This window comes from Onychomys torridus, chromosome 8 (genome assembly GCF_903995425.1).
Source record: "Onychomys torridus chromosome 8, mOncTor1.1, whole genome shotgun sequence".
In the NCBI taxonomy this organism is placed as follows: Eukaryota; Metazoa; Chordata; class Mammalia; order Rodentia; family Cricetidae; genus Onychomys; species Onychomys torridus.
The window spans coordinates 42,118,640-42,136,164 of record NC_050450.1 but is presented as its reverse complement, the minus strand read 5'-3'; the positions used below and the strand labels follow the sequence as shown (position 1 = coordinate 42,136,164).

At 47.1% G+C, this 17,525-nt stretch overlaps 1 protein-coding gene across 2 annotated transcripts in view; it reads left to right on the top strand.

Moving 5' to 3' along the window:
• The window catches only part of Slc22a4 (solute carrier family 22 member 4), a 55,116-nt gene that overhangs the window by 13,356 nt on the left and 24,235 nt on the right, over nt 1-17,525 (top strand). For both annotated transcript variants that reach the window (XM_036195816.1, XM_036195815.1), the window contains exons 2-3: nt 9,797-9,900; nt 12,156-12,310. In XM_036195816.1, coding sequence (XP_036051709.1) covers nt 9,797-9,900; nt 12,156-12,310 — 259 coding nt within the window. The remainder of the gene's footprint in view (nt 1-9,796; nt 9,901-12,155; nt 12,311-17,525) is intronic.

The following is a 17,525-nucleotide window of genomic DNA, read 5'->3' as shown; positions in this document are numbered from 1 at the left end:
ACAGCAGTGAGCTGTTATGTGGGTGCTGGGAATTGAACCCAGATCCTCTGGACAAGCAGCCAGAGCTTTTAACCACTGAGCAATCTGTCCAGCCCCCATTATTTCATTTTTTAATAATGTCTTAAATGCTACTTTATACTTCTTCTGCATTTTTGTCTGTGTGTAAACACCTGATGCCTATGTATGAGGTGCAAAGCCAAGGGGAAAGGCTAACTAATCAGTGGGGAATGGAAAGGGTTAACCAATCAGTGGGGAGTGGAAAGGGGCCAGAGGAGCTGTGCAGAAGGCCTGCTTGTCAGATTTAACAAAGACTGCTCTTAAAATATGTTCAAAGAACTAAAGGAGACATGGAGGCCATCCTCATCAAATACAGACAGACCATCAATAAAGGGACAGTGTGTGTGTGTGTGTGTGTGTGTGTGTGTGTGTGTGTGTGTGTGTGTGTTTACAAAGGAAATAGAAACTCTGGGGTGAATAAAAAAAAAAAACCAAGAAAGTGTTGGTGAAGAATTGGACTGGCAGAAGAAAGAAACAACAAACTTTTAGATAGCAGATTGGAAATTCTATATTTTTAAGTACAAAAGGGGGAAAGGGCTAACAAATGCAAAGAGCCTTCAGGGAAATGGGGGGTGCCACTAACATCAATATACACACTAGAATACTAGAGGAAGATGAGAAAAGACCAGGAAAAATGCTCCAAGAAGAAATGACTGGGTTGGGGATTTAGCTCAGTGGTAGAGCCCTTGCCTAGCAAGCACAAGGCCCTGGGTTCAATCCTCAGCTCAAAAAAAGAAAAAAAGAAAGAAAAAGAAATGACTAAAAATCTTACAAATTTGATGAAAAACATTAATCTCCACATCTCAGAATCTCAACAAACTCTTAAGTACAACTCTTAATAGGACAAAGAGATCTGCATTCTGCTATGTTATAATAAAAATACTGAAAGATGAACACGAAGGGAGAAATTTGAAAGCAGCCAAAAGATGACTTGTCACATACAAGAGAACTCAATTAGCTCCACATACAATTAGCTTTTCATGCTCATAAATAATAGAAGACAGAAGGGGTGCTGGTGATAGAGGTAACATTCTAATTGCTGCAAGGTTGGTGTGTACCTCTTTAATTTTGACCATCCACTGCTGGTGGGGTTGAAAAATAGGATTGCAACTTTGGAAAACAGAATGAGAACTCCCCTAAGGCTAAACATACACCTATCATATAACCCAGCTGTTACACTACTATGCATAGACCTAAGGGAAACGAAAATATATGCCCACACAAAATCTTGTACATAAATACTTATGATGGCATTATACACTGTAGCCAAAAAATGGTGCAATGTCTATATATTTAAATATACAAAATTTAAATATATAACAAATAACACATGCTATATCAATATTATGAGTATTATCCATCTATAAAGAGGGATGCAGTACTGATCCAGGCTTCCACAGCATGAACTTTGAAAGCATCATCCTAAGTGAAAAAGGCCTATAATAAAAGACAGCATATCAAGGCAAAGATGTGGTTCAGCGTCAATGTGCTTGCCTAGCATGGGCAAGGCCCTCTGTTCAGCCCTTAGTACTACAAAACAAACAAAAATCAAACAAATTAAAGACTCTATGGTGGGCTGGAGAGATGGCTCAGAGGTTAAGAACACCAACTGTTCTTCCAGAGGTCCTGAGTTCAATTCCCAGCAACCACATGGTGGCTCACAACCATCTGTAATGAGATCTGCGCCCTCTTCTGGCTTGCAGGAATACATGCAGGCAGAACACTGTAAACTTAAAAAATAAATAAATCTTTAAAAAAAAAAAGAAAAGAAAAGAAAAAAGAAAGAAAGAGGCTGAGCAAGCCATGGGAGGTAAGCCAGTAAGTGGCACCATCCATGGCCTCTGCATCAGCTCCTGCCTCAAAAAAAAAAAAGCCGGGCGGTGATGGCACACGCCTTTAATCCCAGCACTTGGGAGAAACCCTGTCTCGAAAAACCAAAAAAAAATAATAATAATAATAAGGTATGAAACATCCCAAGTAAAGAAACCCACACAGTCAGAAAATAGATATGAGCATGTCATAGGCTGGGAAGAGAAGCAAACAGGGTTGCCTGCTAATGGGCTTGAGATCTAGTCCAAGAGCGATGAAATACCCTAAGAGCAGAAGATGTTGGACTGGAGAGCTGGCTCAGTGAGTGTAGTGCTTGCTGCCCAAGCGTGAGGCCCTCCCTGAGTTTGGATCCCCAGAACCCATATAAAGTCAGATGCAGTATTGTATGTTCATGATCCCAGTGCTCCTACAGACAGATGGGAAGTGGAAACAAGAGGACCCCAGAAGCTCATGCGCCATTTAACCTGGCATACACAATAGTAACCAAAAAGAAACCCTACCTCAAACAAGGTGAGATGCCCCAGCTTCTCCTCTGACCTCCACACAAGGATCATAGCAATCAAGCACCAGCATTATCACACAGAAACACACAAACACACACATAAGTGCATGCATACAAGTGCATAAAGACACAAGGACCATGGCATTCAGGTACTAGCATTATCACACAGAAACACACAAACACACATACAAGCACACAAAGCCTAGGAGACACTGCTACACTCAGCTCTACGGCTATATTAAGAACTGCAGAACTGCACATTTTACAAGCATGACTTCTGTTACGTAAGTTATATCTCAACAAACCTATCATTAACAAAGGAATTAAACATGGGGGGGGTGTTTGTTTCTGGTTTTGTTTGTTTGGGGTTCTTTTGTTTTTCGTTTTTCGTTTTCTGCAGATGGTCAAGAATTTTCAGCCAAGTTATAAAGGAGCTGGGGTGGATATGTACTTGGTTGGTAACTATTATTACCCCTTCCTTTCTTTCTGAGAGGAGGGTAATCTGAGTGCACACTGTCGAGACCCATTGCTAATTGATAAGTGGACCGATGCTAACTTCTTACTCACAGTCATCTCTGGATTAAGTCTGCTTATCAAAGGATTTTATATCCTATGGTAAGAGCTTTCTAGCTTTCATCATACTTGAATGGAGGAAGTTTTATTTCTAAGGTCTCTTTCCTCAAGCCCAGTTCAAGAGCAAACACTCTGCTTGTTATCCGTGCCACTTAAAGTCACGGCTTTCCTTAGCGGAGGGGCACGGGTCATTTGAGAGGGAATCTTATCTTAAAGCGGTTTTCATTTATACTTCCTGTCTCAGGAGGGACTATGGTTTCTTCTTGAAAGATGAAGGAGAAGGAGGGCTGGGGAGATGGCTCCATCAGTTAAGGCGCCTACCTCGAAAGCTTGAGAACTGTCTTCGGATCCCTGATACCCACATAAAAACTTGACATGATGCTGTTTGTGTCCCTGTAACTCCAGAGCTGGCAGGGCATGGAGACAAGCAGATTCCACCGGCTTTCCAGCCAGCAACTCTAGACGAACGGCAAGCTCCAGGTTCAGTGAGAGACCTTGTCTCAAAATACACACAGTGGAGGAAGACCTCCATGTGTACACACATAGGCAGGCTGGCCTCTGGCATGCACAAATGTACCCATACTCACAGTCATGTGTATCTGTGTACATACACACACTTCACATACGTGCAGTTTTTTGTTTGTTTGTTCTTTGTTTTTAATGAAGAAGTAAGGCTGATAGAGATGAATGTGTAGGCAAAGTCACATCAGAATTGCCAGAATCTAAGAAAACCTGTATTCTTTGATTACCTTCCAGGGTTTTCAGTTTTGTGCAGGACTTATCTTTATGGTCCTTCACCGCTTTGGTACAAGCTGAAACTGCCAGGCTTGAACTACTCGGAGAGTTGAAAATCAAAGGTGCCTTTCAAGTATACTGCATGGTTCTCCCTAGCCTCAGAAACACATTTCTTTGTTACTTCTAACTGGTTAGTATTCATTCATTAACAGTTTAGGTATGTACCAAGTGCCCAGCCCTGTGTTGTTCTGGGCCATCTAAAACACAATTGTACTGATTATTCAGGTATGGGAGCGCTAGCTTTCTGATAGAGGATAAGAGGGGAGGCTGCCATTTGTCTTTCTCTCTACTAGAGAGCAAGAGTGAAGTAGCCCATAATAGATCCTGCTCACAGGGATGCTGGGTACATGCAGACACACGTGTAGAGCTGGTCTGGCTTGCTTGACCTTGAGCCTTATGAAGGAAAAAAACTATGTCCTGTGCCCAACAAAGACCCTGGCCTGGGGCAGGTATTTAAGTCAGCTGAATAAATGATTAATTAATTCCTTTGACCAGTCCACTAAAAAAAGAATTTGAATGAGTCACTTCATTGCTCCCATGCTTTCATTTATTCACTTATGAAACAAGAAAAAAGAGAGTACCCATCCCATAGGACAATGTTGAGCACCCTTGAAGCAAGACAGTATGTACACTAATCATCTGGTATAGTCACTGGGTATGGTGGCACAAGTCTGTAATCTTTGCACTTGGGAAGAACAGAAGTTCAAGGTCATCCATAGATACATATCGAGTTCAAGGCCAGCCTGGGCTGTCTGAGACCTTGTCTCAAAAAAATATGTACTATGGTTGTTATGGTGGTTATTCTTATTATAATTTATGTTGGGAGATGTAAGAAGCCAAGTGTGACCTCCATCTCTTCTTGCCTTTTTGTTTTCCTCCCAGCAGTGATAAGATTGAATCCAGAGCTTGTATATGCTGGGCAAGCACCCTGCCATTGACCTACAACTCCACCCTCTTCCTCATGACCTTTGTGAGCTGTTTTTATCTGTCGAAACAACTGAAAGACATATGATGCAGCTAGGTAGATCACACTCTGCTCTATTGGAGGAACCTCTGATACTCTGATAAGAATAATAAGTGTGCTAGTTACCAGCACTGGTTACCATGCAGAAAGGTCGTGAGCCATGACAGAACCCAATATCAGAGCTTTATTAGGAGGAGGGGGTGTGCAGAAGAACCAGGCCTGAGAAAGGAGCATGTGCAGAGAGCAAAGAGAGAGGGAGATAGAGATAGTGGGGTAAAGAGAGAATAGAGAAGGGAAGGGGTCTGTGTCTGGCTTTTTAAGGAGCAGGTGGGCTTACAGAGCTACGCCAGGCATGCGCTGACCATGCCGCTCGCACGTAGTCACCAGCGCACACTGATGACTTAAGAGGCAAGACCCTTTGCTTAGCTCCTGAACTGCGCATATGCAATCACACAGCTGGAGTGGGGGCAGAATTCTAGCAACCTCTGTCTTAGACCCTGACGATCTGGGGGGGTGCACATCCAGTACTCCTCCCCCTGCCTAGCCACATTTCACTCTTACCAGAAAGGAAAGGGGGAGCCTGTTTTGAAAACATTAATGTTTGGCTTAAAAGGACATTCCCCAGAACAAGGCCAGCCAGCTTATTAGAGGGACATCCACTTTCGGCTCTGATCCTCTAACTAATAGTGTGTTTGTGTGTTCATGTGTGTTCACGTGGGTAGGATTTCCATCCCATCAAGAGAAACAGGTCTTTGAAAAGATTGACTATGGCACTGTTACCACAGAGAGTTCACTAGGTCCTGGCGAGTGGGGTTTCCAAGACACATCCCTCAAATCCCAAGGGGTTAAAAGCAGTCAGGGCCTTGCTTCCCCAACAGCAGACCTTTGGATGGAAAGGCTTCTCTTTGTACTACTGCTTGGTTTGCTGGACTCTAGTCCCACAAGCCCCAACTAGGACTTTGTCTGTAAACCTGAGCTCCTCACAGCTTTCCAAAGAGACTCTTTGGGCACAAAAACCCTCAAAAGGGAACTGGAGCCTGGAGCAAACCATGGACAGCCAGTGTTGTCTAACCACATTTACCAGGGTCCCCAAAGACATACAGTACCCGATACAGGACTGGGGCAAATGGCTACTGCTGTGTTTGTGGCTGGTCAGGACACCTTGTTGGGCACCTCTTCCTCTGCATGGAGGGAAAGAGACCCACAGCCATGGTCTCCAGGAAAGAACTGCAGGGAACTGAATCAATCTCACCCTCCCCAGCACCCATGCTTCTGTCCAAAGAAAACAGGTTTGATTACTGTCCCCAATAGGCTACCTTCATGGTGTCCCACCTGTGCAGTCACACAGGACCCCCCCACTTGATCACAATGTTCTTTGTGTTTTGAAATTCTTTTTTTTTTCTCTTTATTCCAAAACATTTTTTTTTTTTGAAACAAGGACTTTCTATATAGCACAAGTTGTCCTCAAAACTCTTGATCCTCTAGGCTTGCACCACCATACCTGTCTGGAAACCCTGAATTTCTGGCCTAGGAAGATGGCTCAGCCAATAAAGTGTTTGCCATGCAAGCAGGATGACCTGAGTCTGAGCCCCAGAATCCATGTGGAAAAGCTCAGCACAGTGGAGTACATTTGTTATCCCAACACCGGGGAAGGTAGACAGAGAGACCCCTGGGGCTTTCCTGACCAACAGGCCTTGCCTAATTAGTGAGCCCTGTCTCAAAAAATAAGGTGAGGGGCACCTGCAATTGTTAATGTTGACTTCTGACATGTGCATGTGTGCATATGCGTATGCGCACCCACACATGCGTGTGTGCACACCCACACACGAAAGAAAGGAAGAAAGAGGGAGAGAGAGAGAACTAAAGAGAGAAAAAGGGAGAAGTGAAGGTCATCTAAATTTTGTACTTGCCATTTTTGAACTGGGGATCCAGCCAGCTCAGTTTGCACTGGGCCTACACATTAATAGAATTCCCACCCACTGTTTTTGCTCATGCTGGGTCTGGCTCCATCTCCATCAGTCTTTCTCTTTCCTTTCTGTCTCTAAGTCCATTTATTTATTCACACACACACACACACACACACACACACACACATATTTGTTTGTTTGTTTTTTGGTGGTTTGAGACAGAGTTTCTCTTTGTAGCCCTGGCTGTGCTGGAATTCACTATATAGACCAGGCTGGCCTTGAACTCAAGGATCCACTTGGGTCTACCTCCCCCAAGTGCTGGGATTAAAGGCATGCTCCACTGTGGTGGCCTCTAAGTCCTTTCTTTGCCTCTCTATTTCAAAGTCCTGACAGTGAAACATTTTTTTAAAGCCACAAAGCAGAGAACATTCCACTTGGAAGCTCTTTGCTGTCCAGATGCAGCTGAATAGTGATGGCTAATGGCTGGCATGGTTAATACCACTCCTGGCATAAGATTTGTTGTGTTCTGCACAAGGCTGAATGCGGTGACCAAGGCCTTCTACCCTAGTCCTAAGCAATTACCTTCTAGTGTCACATGCCTGGAAGAAGTGTGGGAACTCTTTGCCCTGCCCTTGGAGATGCAATGATGTGCCTCTGTGTGTCGGGTGTGTCAAGCTGCTCTCTAAGTGTTAGCCAGCTACTTTTGGAGGAAGGTAGCCATTTACTCAGATACATCTTGACTATCCCTTCTGGTCTATAGACCAGCAAAGCACAGGAAACTGGCTGGACAGCAGTAGAGGGCTTGTTGTCTGCCTTGTCTCTCAGAGCCCATTCAGGGACCTCAGGTCCATTTTCATTTGTGAGTAATTTACTTTTTAACCTTATTTCATTTATTAATATTAGTGTGGGTGGATGAGTAATATGTATGTGTAGGGGGAGAGTGCATGTACCACAGCGTGCATCTGGAGGTCAGAGGATAGCTTTGTGAAGCTGGTCCTCCCCTTCCACCTTCACGTGAGTGCCAGAAATTAAACTCAGATGGCCAGGCTCACTCAGCAAGCACCTTACCCTCTGAGCCACCTTGTTGGCCCCATTTCTGGGTAATTTATAAAGAATGAAGGCTTGAACTCAATGAGTAAGAACACTTGTTGTGTGGGTGCCTGTAGACCTTAGTTCAAATCCCCAGGACTCATAAAAAATTCAGGCATGGCTGCACATGTCTATAGCCCGACATTAAAGGCTGCAGAGAAGGTACGCATTGGCCAGCTAGCATAGTCTAATCAGGAGCTTCCAGTTCAATGAGGGGCCCTGTTTCAGGGAATAAGACAGGAAGTGATGTAGAAAGACACCTGATGTCTTCCTCCACCCTTCATGTGTGTGGATGCACACTCACATGTATGTAACACACACATACACAGATAGAAAACCATTATACACATACCAACACAGTGTAGAATAAAGGTTTGTTCAAATTGAGGTTATGAGTGTTGAGGAGTTCAAGGCCAGGGGCTGTGTCTAGTCTGGACCTTCTTGCACAGGACATCTCATAGTGAGACAGAAAACTCACTTAGATCTGTCCTCTTACAAAGCTGCTGTCCCTTTGGGTTAAGCCCCACCCTGTCGCCTCATTTCACTTAATCACTACCCAAAATTCCTACCTCCAAACACCATTGTTGACTTAAGTATGTTAATTCCTTAATCCCTTACAATAGGGATTAAATTTCACCATGAACAGTCACACCATACCGCCAGGTGAGGTAACATCATTCCAGTTAGCCTGAGATTGAGCCTTGGTTGCTTCTGAAGGCTGGAGAACTGACTTCCTGGTCCATGTTTTTCTTCTGCTGAGCCATGCTTGGACACCCTACCAGCATCATGAGGCTGGAGTGACCCTTTAGGAAGGAAGTCTATGGGGATCCTTAGGTCTCAGGACTTGGGCATGCTCTTGCTCTCAGATCACTGGGGGTCACAAGGCCCTTCTAAGGCTGAGCTGCTGGGATAGCCAAAGCCAGCTCTAGAACCCCACTGCCACAGGTAGACCCTGGGACAGGACAGTCTGCTGTGACTCCTGACCTGAGTTTTTATAGGCCCCCCCCTAACCTTTTTGCCCTGATTGCCTTAGCATGTTGGCCTATGCTTTTCGTTTGTCAATGTTTCTAGACACACCTCTCTGCACTACAGAATATGATATGGCATAATGCATATGTATGAATTAATTTAAATCAACTACACTTTGATGGCAGCTATGGGGAATACTAACAGAGCTGCTCCACAAATGCCATGGATATCGGATGCCCACACAGTAGAGCAAGGGGTGGGCTGGAGGGTCCTTCTCCTTTGCTGGCTTATCTGGTGACACACTGCTCCCCCACACACCTCAAGCTCTGAAACCTCTGCACCTCCCTCGAGACTGGGCTGCATTGACTCCAGTGGATATCTGGGAACAGAAACTCTGGTAGAAACTGGTTTTATGGATCCACCAGCAGGAACTTGTTAGTGTTTAGTAGGAGCCATAGGGCCTAAGGACTGGGAGGGCCCACACTGCTGGGAAGGCTGGGTGGGAGGGAGGGCAGAGGAGTGGAGGAAGGAGGCTTAGACAAGCCTTGAAAAGGGTGGTAGGGCTGGCAGTGCTGGAACAGTGGTCCCTGGAGTGGGTCAGATGCTCCGCGTCTCGGTTTGAGGGGACCAGGGAGCCAATACTTTCCTGAGAAGTCTTCTTAAAAAATAAACTCACACAGCACTGTTTCCACTGTTCAATACTTTATGCCTGGACCAACTAGCTAGGTCTTCTGCTCTCCTCTTCTGGCTTTTCAGATCTCTCCCTCTGTGCTGCCTCAAAGGGACAAGGGTTCCTTTGCTTCATACTGCTTTGCGGTTGAGGGCTTGTCAACCTTCTCGATACATAATGTGAGCAGACTGAAGCCATCTCCTCCCTCCTGAAGAGGTAGCTAGTGTCTCAGTGGGAGACGTGGCATGCCCCAGGCTACCTGTCACATTGACTGCCAGAGTCAAACCCAAAGCTGCGAGGCCTGTGCCCTTTGCACAGAGCCAGCAGGCTGGCACAAGGGAGGACAGTGCACCTGGCATCCATCTGGCGCTCCTTGGAGTGGGGCACGGGTGGGTCCTGCTGGAGGACTGGGCTCACGTTGCATGCTGTCTTGTTGGCAGTGGAATCTGGTGTGTGAGGATGACTGGAAGACACCCCTCACCACCTCCCTGTTCTTCGTAGGCGTTCTCTGCGGCTCCTTCGTGTCTGGGCAGCTGTCTGACAGGTAAGCATTCTGGATGGGGAACACTGAGGTGGAGCTACGTATCAGTCCACAGCCTATCTTGACCTAAGACCAAGTTCATAGGCTTTCTACACAGAGAAGAATCCTCGAGGCACTGAGTGGGTAGTAGGAGAAGCCTAGCACTTGGTAGGCTGGGGTCTGAGGAGAGGATTAAAGGTTCAATGTCAGCCTGGACTCTATATCAAGACCCTGTCTGACTAACTAAATCAATCTTTCCAGAAAAATCCAGTACGCAACCTTGACAGGAACACCCTACATAGTAAGACCCGGCCTATCTAACTAATGGGGTGACTAGCTAGCTAAGTAAATAAACATGTCTTTCACAGATGACACTCATATGTAGCCCTAGCCTCAGCATCCTGCCAAGACCCACTCTGTCACACTCCAGTCTGAACTCAAAGGCTTTGACCAAAGAGATAGAAATATCGACTCCACTAGAAAGTGGGGCCCTTTTACCACAACCCCCTTCACAGAACAGGATGCTGATATCATCACTGCCCCTGACTCTGCCCCCAGTTCTTGACAGAGCCGGGGACAGATGACATGTTGTTGCTACACAAACAGCCATCGGCATTAGTAAAGCCCAGTCGAATCAGCTATGCACTCTCTGATCCTGGGAGCTGAGCCACAGCTGGGCCTGCAGCCATAGGCCTGACCCAGGCTGGCTGGCTTTGGGCCACCAAAGCTTGCAGGCTTCATAGGGACAAGATTGCAGTTTTCCAAGATGTGTTCTACCCGCCCTATGTGTTCTCTTGTGGCCACAGCAGGTGAGAATGCTGAATAGGTAGATAAAGCTTCCTGGGGATCTGCCCCTCCCCAAAGCTTTAAAGCCCAGTGGGAATGGGGCAAGAATGCTCCACTCTGTCCACTGGTCATGGTCAGCAGTTAGGCATCTATACTGGCCTGCCTTTAGGATCCTGACAGGATATACCACGGCTGCAGCCACTAAGAACATCCCCTCTGTGCATTCGCTACATTTCCTTATAAAAAACCAAAAAGGTGGGGCCTTGCTCACCTCCTGTCTCTTTCTCTTTCTTCACTCTCCCGGGGACCGGTCTCTGCCCCTTCTCTTCCCTGTTCTCTGCCTCTTCTCTCCCCTCCCCTCAATAAAGCTCCCACGCGGGCCCTGTTGTATGGTGTGACTCCTTCCCACCGTTTTTAAAATATGACAGTCACTGCCAGAATGAAAAAAATAAACGGACCAGTGACACACCAGGCATAGCTGAGCATGACATCTTTCCATAGAGCAGTGGTTTGCAGTTTTAGAGACACAGAGACACACCTGGGCAGCTGCGTGTGGGTGCTCCTTGACCTTCCCTAAGCCCTGGCCTGATAAGCCCCCCTCTGCCCCCCAAAACTGACAAGATGAGACTGAAAGAAACTCTGCACACACCACATGTAGAGGGCCAGTCTCCCCTCACTGCCTGTCAGCGCGCATAGAGAGGCCCAGGGGCCACATCCCTGTCATCAGGGAGAGCGGGGAAACAGGAGTACAGAATCCAGAGCCGGGATTCTAACTGAGTGCAGAGCACTTTCTCACCTCTGTAGTCATGAAGGCCTAAGTTGAACCATTGTAAGTCAAGGACTGTCCATCATTTTTAAAGCTCTCTGGGTGGTTCCAAGTGCAGCCCAGGTTAAGAAGCAAGAGCCCTTAAGGGTGTTTCTAAACTTACGGAATTCCCATGTGGGTGATATAAGAAGTATCTGCAATCTGCACTTTGTGTTTTACCCACTTTTCATAAATGGTGACAGTTTCCACCAGTGGCCCCTCTTTTTTGAGACAGGCCCAGGATGGTTAAAATCGCTATGTAGCCAATGGTGGTCTTGAGCGTCTGATCCTCCTGCCTCCGCCTCTCAAGAATTACAACTATGCACCATTCTGGGGCTCAAAGCTAGAGCTTCATTCGTGCTGAGCAAGCACTCTGTCCATGGAGCCCCACCCAGGCCCTCCTATGGCTCCTTCTAAAGATCAGGTGGGTCCATGTGGTCTTCACAGGAGTTGTCCGTTTTCTCCAGAAGCAAGGCTTGGCACCTTGGAAGGTAGTTCCTGGGCAGGTGGATTCTGGAGACCTCTCTGAGGAGGAGACTAACAGGATATTACAGGGAAGAAAAAAATCTGTCTGAGTCCTGAGACAAGACAGACCCTACAGTGAAGCTAGGCTTGGTGTTACAACACACTCTGAGTTATATTATGTTACGTTATAGTATGTTATGCAATGCTATGTTATGTTCTATAGGTTCGGCAGGAAAAAAGTCCTCTTTGCAACCATGGCCGTGCAGACTGGATTCAGCTTCGTGCAGATTTTCTCCACCAACTGGGAGATGTTTACCGTGTTATTTGTCATTGTGGGCATGGGCCAGATCTCCAACTATGTGGTGGCCTTCATACTAGGTAGGAATGACTTTTGAGACTTGGGCCCCCTTCTTCCAACCTTGTAAAATGCCAGGCAGGAGGGAGCCACTGAGTGTGTGTGAGCCCAAAGTATCCTCAACTTTGGATAACTGTGGGGTTTTTTGGGGGGTGGGCTGCAGTTATGGGCACCTTGATCCAGTCACAGCAGGACAGGGCTCACAGGGGGCCGTCTGTCCTGGGCCAGAATGTGGCCAAAAACAAGAGCTGGAGCTGGGAAGAAATAGCCACACAACTGCTGAGACATCCTCAGGAGCTAAGGGCTTGGGAGAGGAGTCCTGGGGAGAGGCAACGGGAATATGAAGTGTGTGGTCTGGGCTATGGAGGCACAAGGCTGCTGGCCTACAAAGGGACTTATGGGGGGGGGGGCATTGATAGGACATATATACAGAGGGAAAGGCACTTGCTCCATAGCAAGAATTTGTCCCAGCTAGACAGTTCTGCTCTGGCCTGAGTCTGGGTCCACACCCAGAGCACATGAGCTCTGCACAGGACAGCTGTGCCTCTCTGATAACAGCCCTGCTGTTGGAAGGCCAGGCTGAGGGAGGGCAAGCCCTCAGTTACTAAGCCTTGGGGAGGCCATGGATCCTCTCCACATTTTCTGGCATGGAAATGAGGTGAGCTTCATGGAAATTGTTCGGGGCTGTTTGCAAATGTGTGAGCCCCACCACCAATATACTCTGTGATCCCCCACCCTGAGGAGAGGAGAGGAGACACACCCCAAGCACAGTGAACACCGAGTCCTACAATCTTTTTAGTACAACCATTCCAGTTGACCCCAAAAGTATCCCGGTTTGTCCCCATTGTCCCCATTGTCCCGCATAATTACTGACTGTGCCTCTTTACCAGAACTCTAATGCCTTTCTTGCCCCTGGCTCTGTGGCTCTGATTGCTCTCAGGAGCCTGTGACTCACTGGCCTTGGCAACAGTGTGTTCTGTTAGCCAAAGACATGCACACCCTCTGTCAGGTTGCCAAGGTGGGATTGTCCAAATTCCACTCCTTTACTTATTGGTGAAGGGCTTCTTGGCACAGGCCCAGTCTCGTGTCCGAGGAGGGAGGACACACAGGAGGAGACAGAGCAAGCAGGAGCCACGCGGTCCCAGTAGGTAGCCCTCTATGGAGCAGGCCCTGGCATGAAGAGAGCGGTTCTCCTCTGTAGGCATGAGGAGTGGAATAGGAATTTCCCTGAGGTCATCTGTGAGGCTGCACACAGGAAGCAGAGACAGGTGAATGCCAAGTTTTAGGACAGCCTAGGCCGTGTAGCAAGACCATGCAAGGCTCATAAAAGCAAAACAAACAAAACTCACCATAAGAGAAATGGCCGTTTCTGTAGAAGGCAGAGAAGTTCATTCAGAAAGCAAAGAGCTGCAAACAGTGAGTGGTGTGACCCTGGGGGAGGACCTGAAGGTCACCCTGGATAGAAGGACAAATCCAGAGCAGCCCAGGCTGGGGGCAAGACCCCAAGCAAGCAAGGGGGTCTGTGTCATGGAGTCACACTCTCTGATGCATTTTACTTATTTAGTGTGTGTGTGTGTGTGTGTGTGTGTGTGTGTGTGTGTGTATGTGTGTGTGTGTAAGTGTGAGCACAGGAGTGTGGGCAGGTGGAAGACAGAGGGAAACACCAGGTATCTTTTACAATCACTCTCCACCTATTTTTTGGAATTGAATGTTTTTTTGTGTGTGGAAAGGGATGCACACATGCCATAGCACGTGTGTGAAGGGCAGAGAACAGCCTGCTGAAGTTCATTTTCTCCGTTTTCCGTCTGAGTCCCTGGGCTTCACCTCAGATTATCAGGGGCCAACAGGCTAGCTAGTCACCTTATCTTTTGACATAAGATCTTACATTGAACCTGGAGCTCCCAGGCTAAACTGACTAGTCAGCCCACACGGGGGATCTTCCTGTCTCTGCCTCCCCAGCACTGGGATTACAATCACATACTACAGTGCCCAGCTCTTTTAGGTATTAGGGATTTGAACTCATTTTCTCATTCCTTCATGGCAAGCACTTTATCCACTGGCTCAGCCTCCCAGGACCCCAACCCCAGCTGTTCAAGTCACATAGAACAAGACCTGCTTCTCCAGAGACACAGGGACTCCAGCTCTGAGAGCCTCTTCTGTGAGAGTGGAGCAGTACCACAGCTCTGGAACTACTTCCCACGGCCCTCCCTCCTCCCCACATGGCCTCACCCTCACATGCAGGGTAGAGAAGAAGAGGGCCAGGTCAAGGGTAGGTTGAGCTGAGGTGTGTCAAGTCAACAGCCAAAAGAGGGCTCCCTGTCTGTTGGGTCCACACCCCTCACCCTAGCAGGCTCTACAGGAAACTGCTGACTTTAGGTCCTGGGATAACACTTGTGTTAAGACCTTAGGTCTGAAGACCTAAGAGTGTCACTGGAAACTGATCTGTCCCAGAACAGGCAGAGTTCCCAGGCAGCTCCTGCAAGGGAGGACTTGGGGGAAGGACAGACATGGTAGCTGCTGGTTTTCCTGCAGCCCAGCAGCGCCCTCTGGTGTGTCAGGACTAGAATAGCTACATTCCAGGGGCGTTGGTTAGGGTTTTTCCTTGAAGCCAGATCTGAGAAGTTCTGTCCCTGCACTTCTATCCTCCGGGCTCTGGGAAAGAATCTGGAAGCTTGGGATGGTAAAAGCTCAGCTTGGAAATCAATCTTTGCACTGATTGCAGAAGCTGAATTCTTCCCAAAGCAGTACAGAGTCTTCTTGTGGGCTGCTCTTAAAACCTCACCAGACTTGCCAGAGTCTTAGGGTTATACAAAAGGCGAGCCAAACCTATCCCCAAAGCAACACACAGATGGAGGAAGTGGGACTCGAGATCAGGGTCAATGACCCTCTTGAACCCCATCCTTCCCCCAGTCTCCATGTCATCCTCAGGCACAGCGCCCTCAGCCTGCCTGCAGACTTCTGGGTAAAATGGCAGCAGCCTCCTCCTTCATCCGCTGTAATGAGCTGCTTCTCTGTTTTCCACAAGAAAACCTAACCACCTCACCACCTCCTGTCTTGACTGATTCATTAATTCAGTATTTTCCAGCACTTCTAACATCAACCGCTATCCCACACCCACCCCCACCCCTGCCATCCCGTGCTATAACAGTTCTTAGACATGTTAAAGCTTGCTTCCTCTGGCCTGTATGCTTCCCTTTCAGTAAGTATACAACTGATGGCACCTTCTACGACGTTGGCTACCAGGAATCTCAGATTTCTTTGAAATTGGACTACATCATCAGTTATGCAGCTTTTATCAACCACATATTTATCTTTCACTTATCAGTTAAAGTATTTCTCCTTGTGATATTGAGGATCCAACCACAGGTCTCCTCGTGCACTGTATACTGGATGTACATGCCAGCCCTTAAATGATTTGAACTTGAAATGTAACTTTGTCCTGTCTATTGGGATAGAATGGCATAGCCAAAGCTCAAAAACAAAAGTCATATTTCTGTGTCATGGCAGCAGGACATGAGGCCCCTGGTCATATTGTGTCATCAGTTAGGAAGCAAAGGGAGATGAACACCTGTGTCAGCTCTCCCTCCCTTTTATTCAGCCCTGCACCCTATCCCATACCCTGGTGCCATCCACTTTTAAGGTGGATCTTTCCTCCTCAGTTAACCCAATCTAGAAACTCCCTCACAAGTATACCCAGAGATTTGTCTCCTAGGTGATTCTAGACCCCATCAAGTTGACAAGCAATATTAACCATCATCAGGGACTTAGCAGAGAGGAGCCCACACTCTCTCCCCATTGTGATGTAGGAAACACCCCCTCAGCCCATCCTAGAAGATATTCATTTCCTAGGCTTGTTCCCTAAACTAGAATCAGCTGCAGACCCTGTTGCATCGAGGTGCATGTCCTGCTGCTTCCTCACAGTGTGTGCCTAGTGGTTCCTGGGACTGACTGACAAAGTTTTGATGCCAAAGGATGGGAGCCTCCTGAGTGGAGGAGGCAGTTAGTAGCCATGATCTGCTAGGGCTGCTCATGGTCTCACCAGAGCCGGGACATAGCTTTGATTTGGATGTGAGATTTTTGCTCTCAGGAAACACTGAGAAGCCAGGCTTTGCCGGGGAACATGAGCCTATGGTGCAGAGGAGGAGGGTGGGGATGTGGTAAGCAGAGCTGGATGTCATCTCTACCATGAGTCTTTTTTCTGGGTGAGCACGAAGAGCTTATTGAATCTGCCAGATTTGGGGCCCTTTCCTGGTGTTCCATAGAAGGAACTGCTTGGCTCTTAGCCAGTTTAATGATCACCCTAGGAAGGACTAAAAGACATTCAAAACCTCACTCATCTCCTCTTGTGTCTCCACTAGCATCCTAGCTGAAGGACTGGTCCATAAGACCATGGGTTTGGGGCTGGAGAGATGGCTCAGCGGTCAAGAGCACTGGCTGCTCTTCCAGAGGTCCTAAGTTCAATTCCCAGCAACCATCTGTAATGATATCTATCATGAAGGCAGAACATTGTATACATAATACACAATAAATAAACCTATTTTAAAAAAAAAACAACCATGGATTTGGCCAGGCAATTTTCTTCTTGAAGGCTAGACACACACATAAGTTGATAAATATGACTTATATTCTGGCTACATCACTGTGTTGGGGTTTATTGTTTGCTCTGGGTTTAAGGATTTTTATTTATCTGGATTTTGTTCATTTGTGTATATGCATGTGTGACTGGCATGTGTGATGTTCATGTGTGTATATGTGCATGTGTGGTACTCTTGTATGTGCATGTGTGGAAACGAGAAGTTAATGTCCTATGTCATCTGCTATTCTCTCTCACTGGATCTGACTTACCCATTTCAGCTAGACTTACTGGCCAGGAAGCTCTCAGATCTCCTGTTGCCATCCCCAAGTGCTAGAGTTAGAGATGTGTGCAGCCATGTCTAGTTTTCATATGGGTTCTGGGCTTTGAACTCAGGTCCTCGCGCTTGATCAACCACAACTTTACCCACTGAGCCCCCAGCCTCTGTGTGTGTGTGTGTGTGTGTGTGTGTGTGTGTGTGTGTGTGTGTGTGTCTCATGTAGCTCAAGCGGGCATTGAACTCGTAGTGTATACAGCCTGATCACCTTCCCTCCACTTCCTGAGTTCTGGGACTCTAAATGTGAGGTGCCACATCCAGTTTGTGTCAGTCATTGTCACTGATACATGAATGTAGAGAAGTGGCTTTAACTCCTTATGTCTCAGAG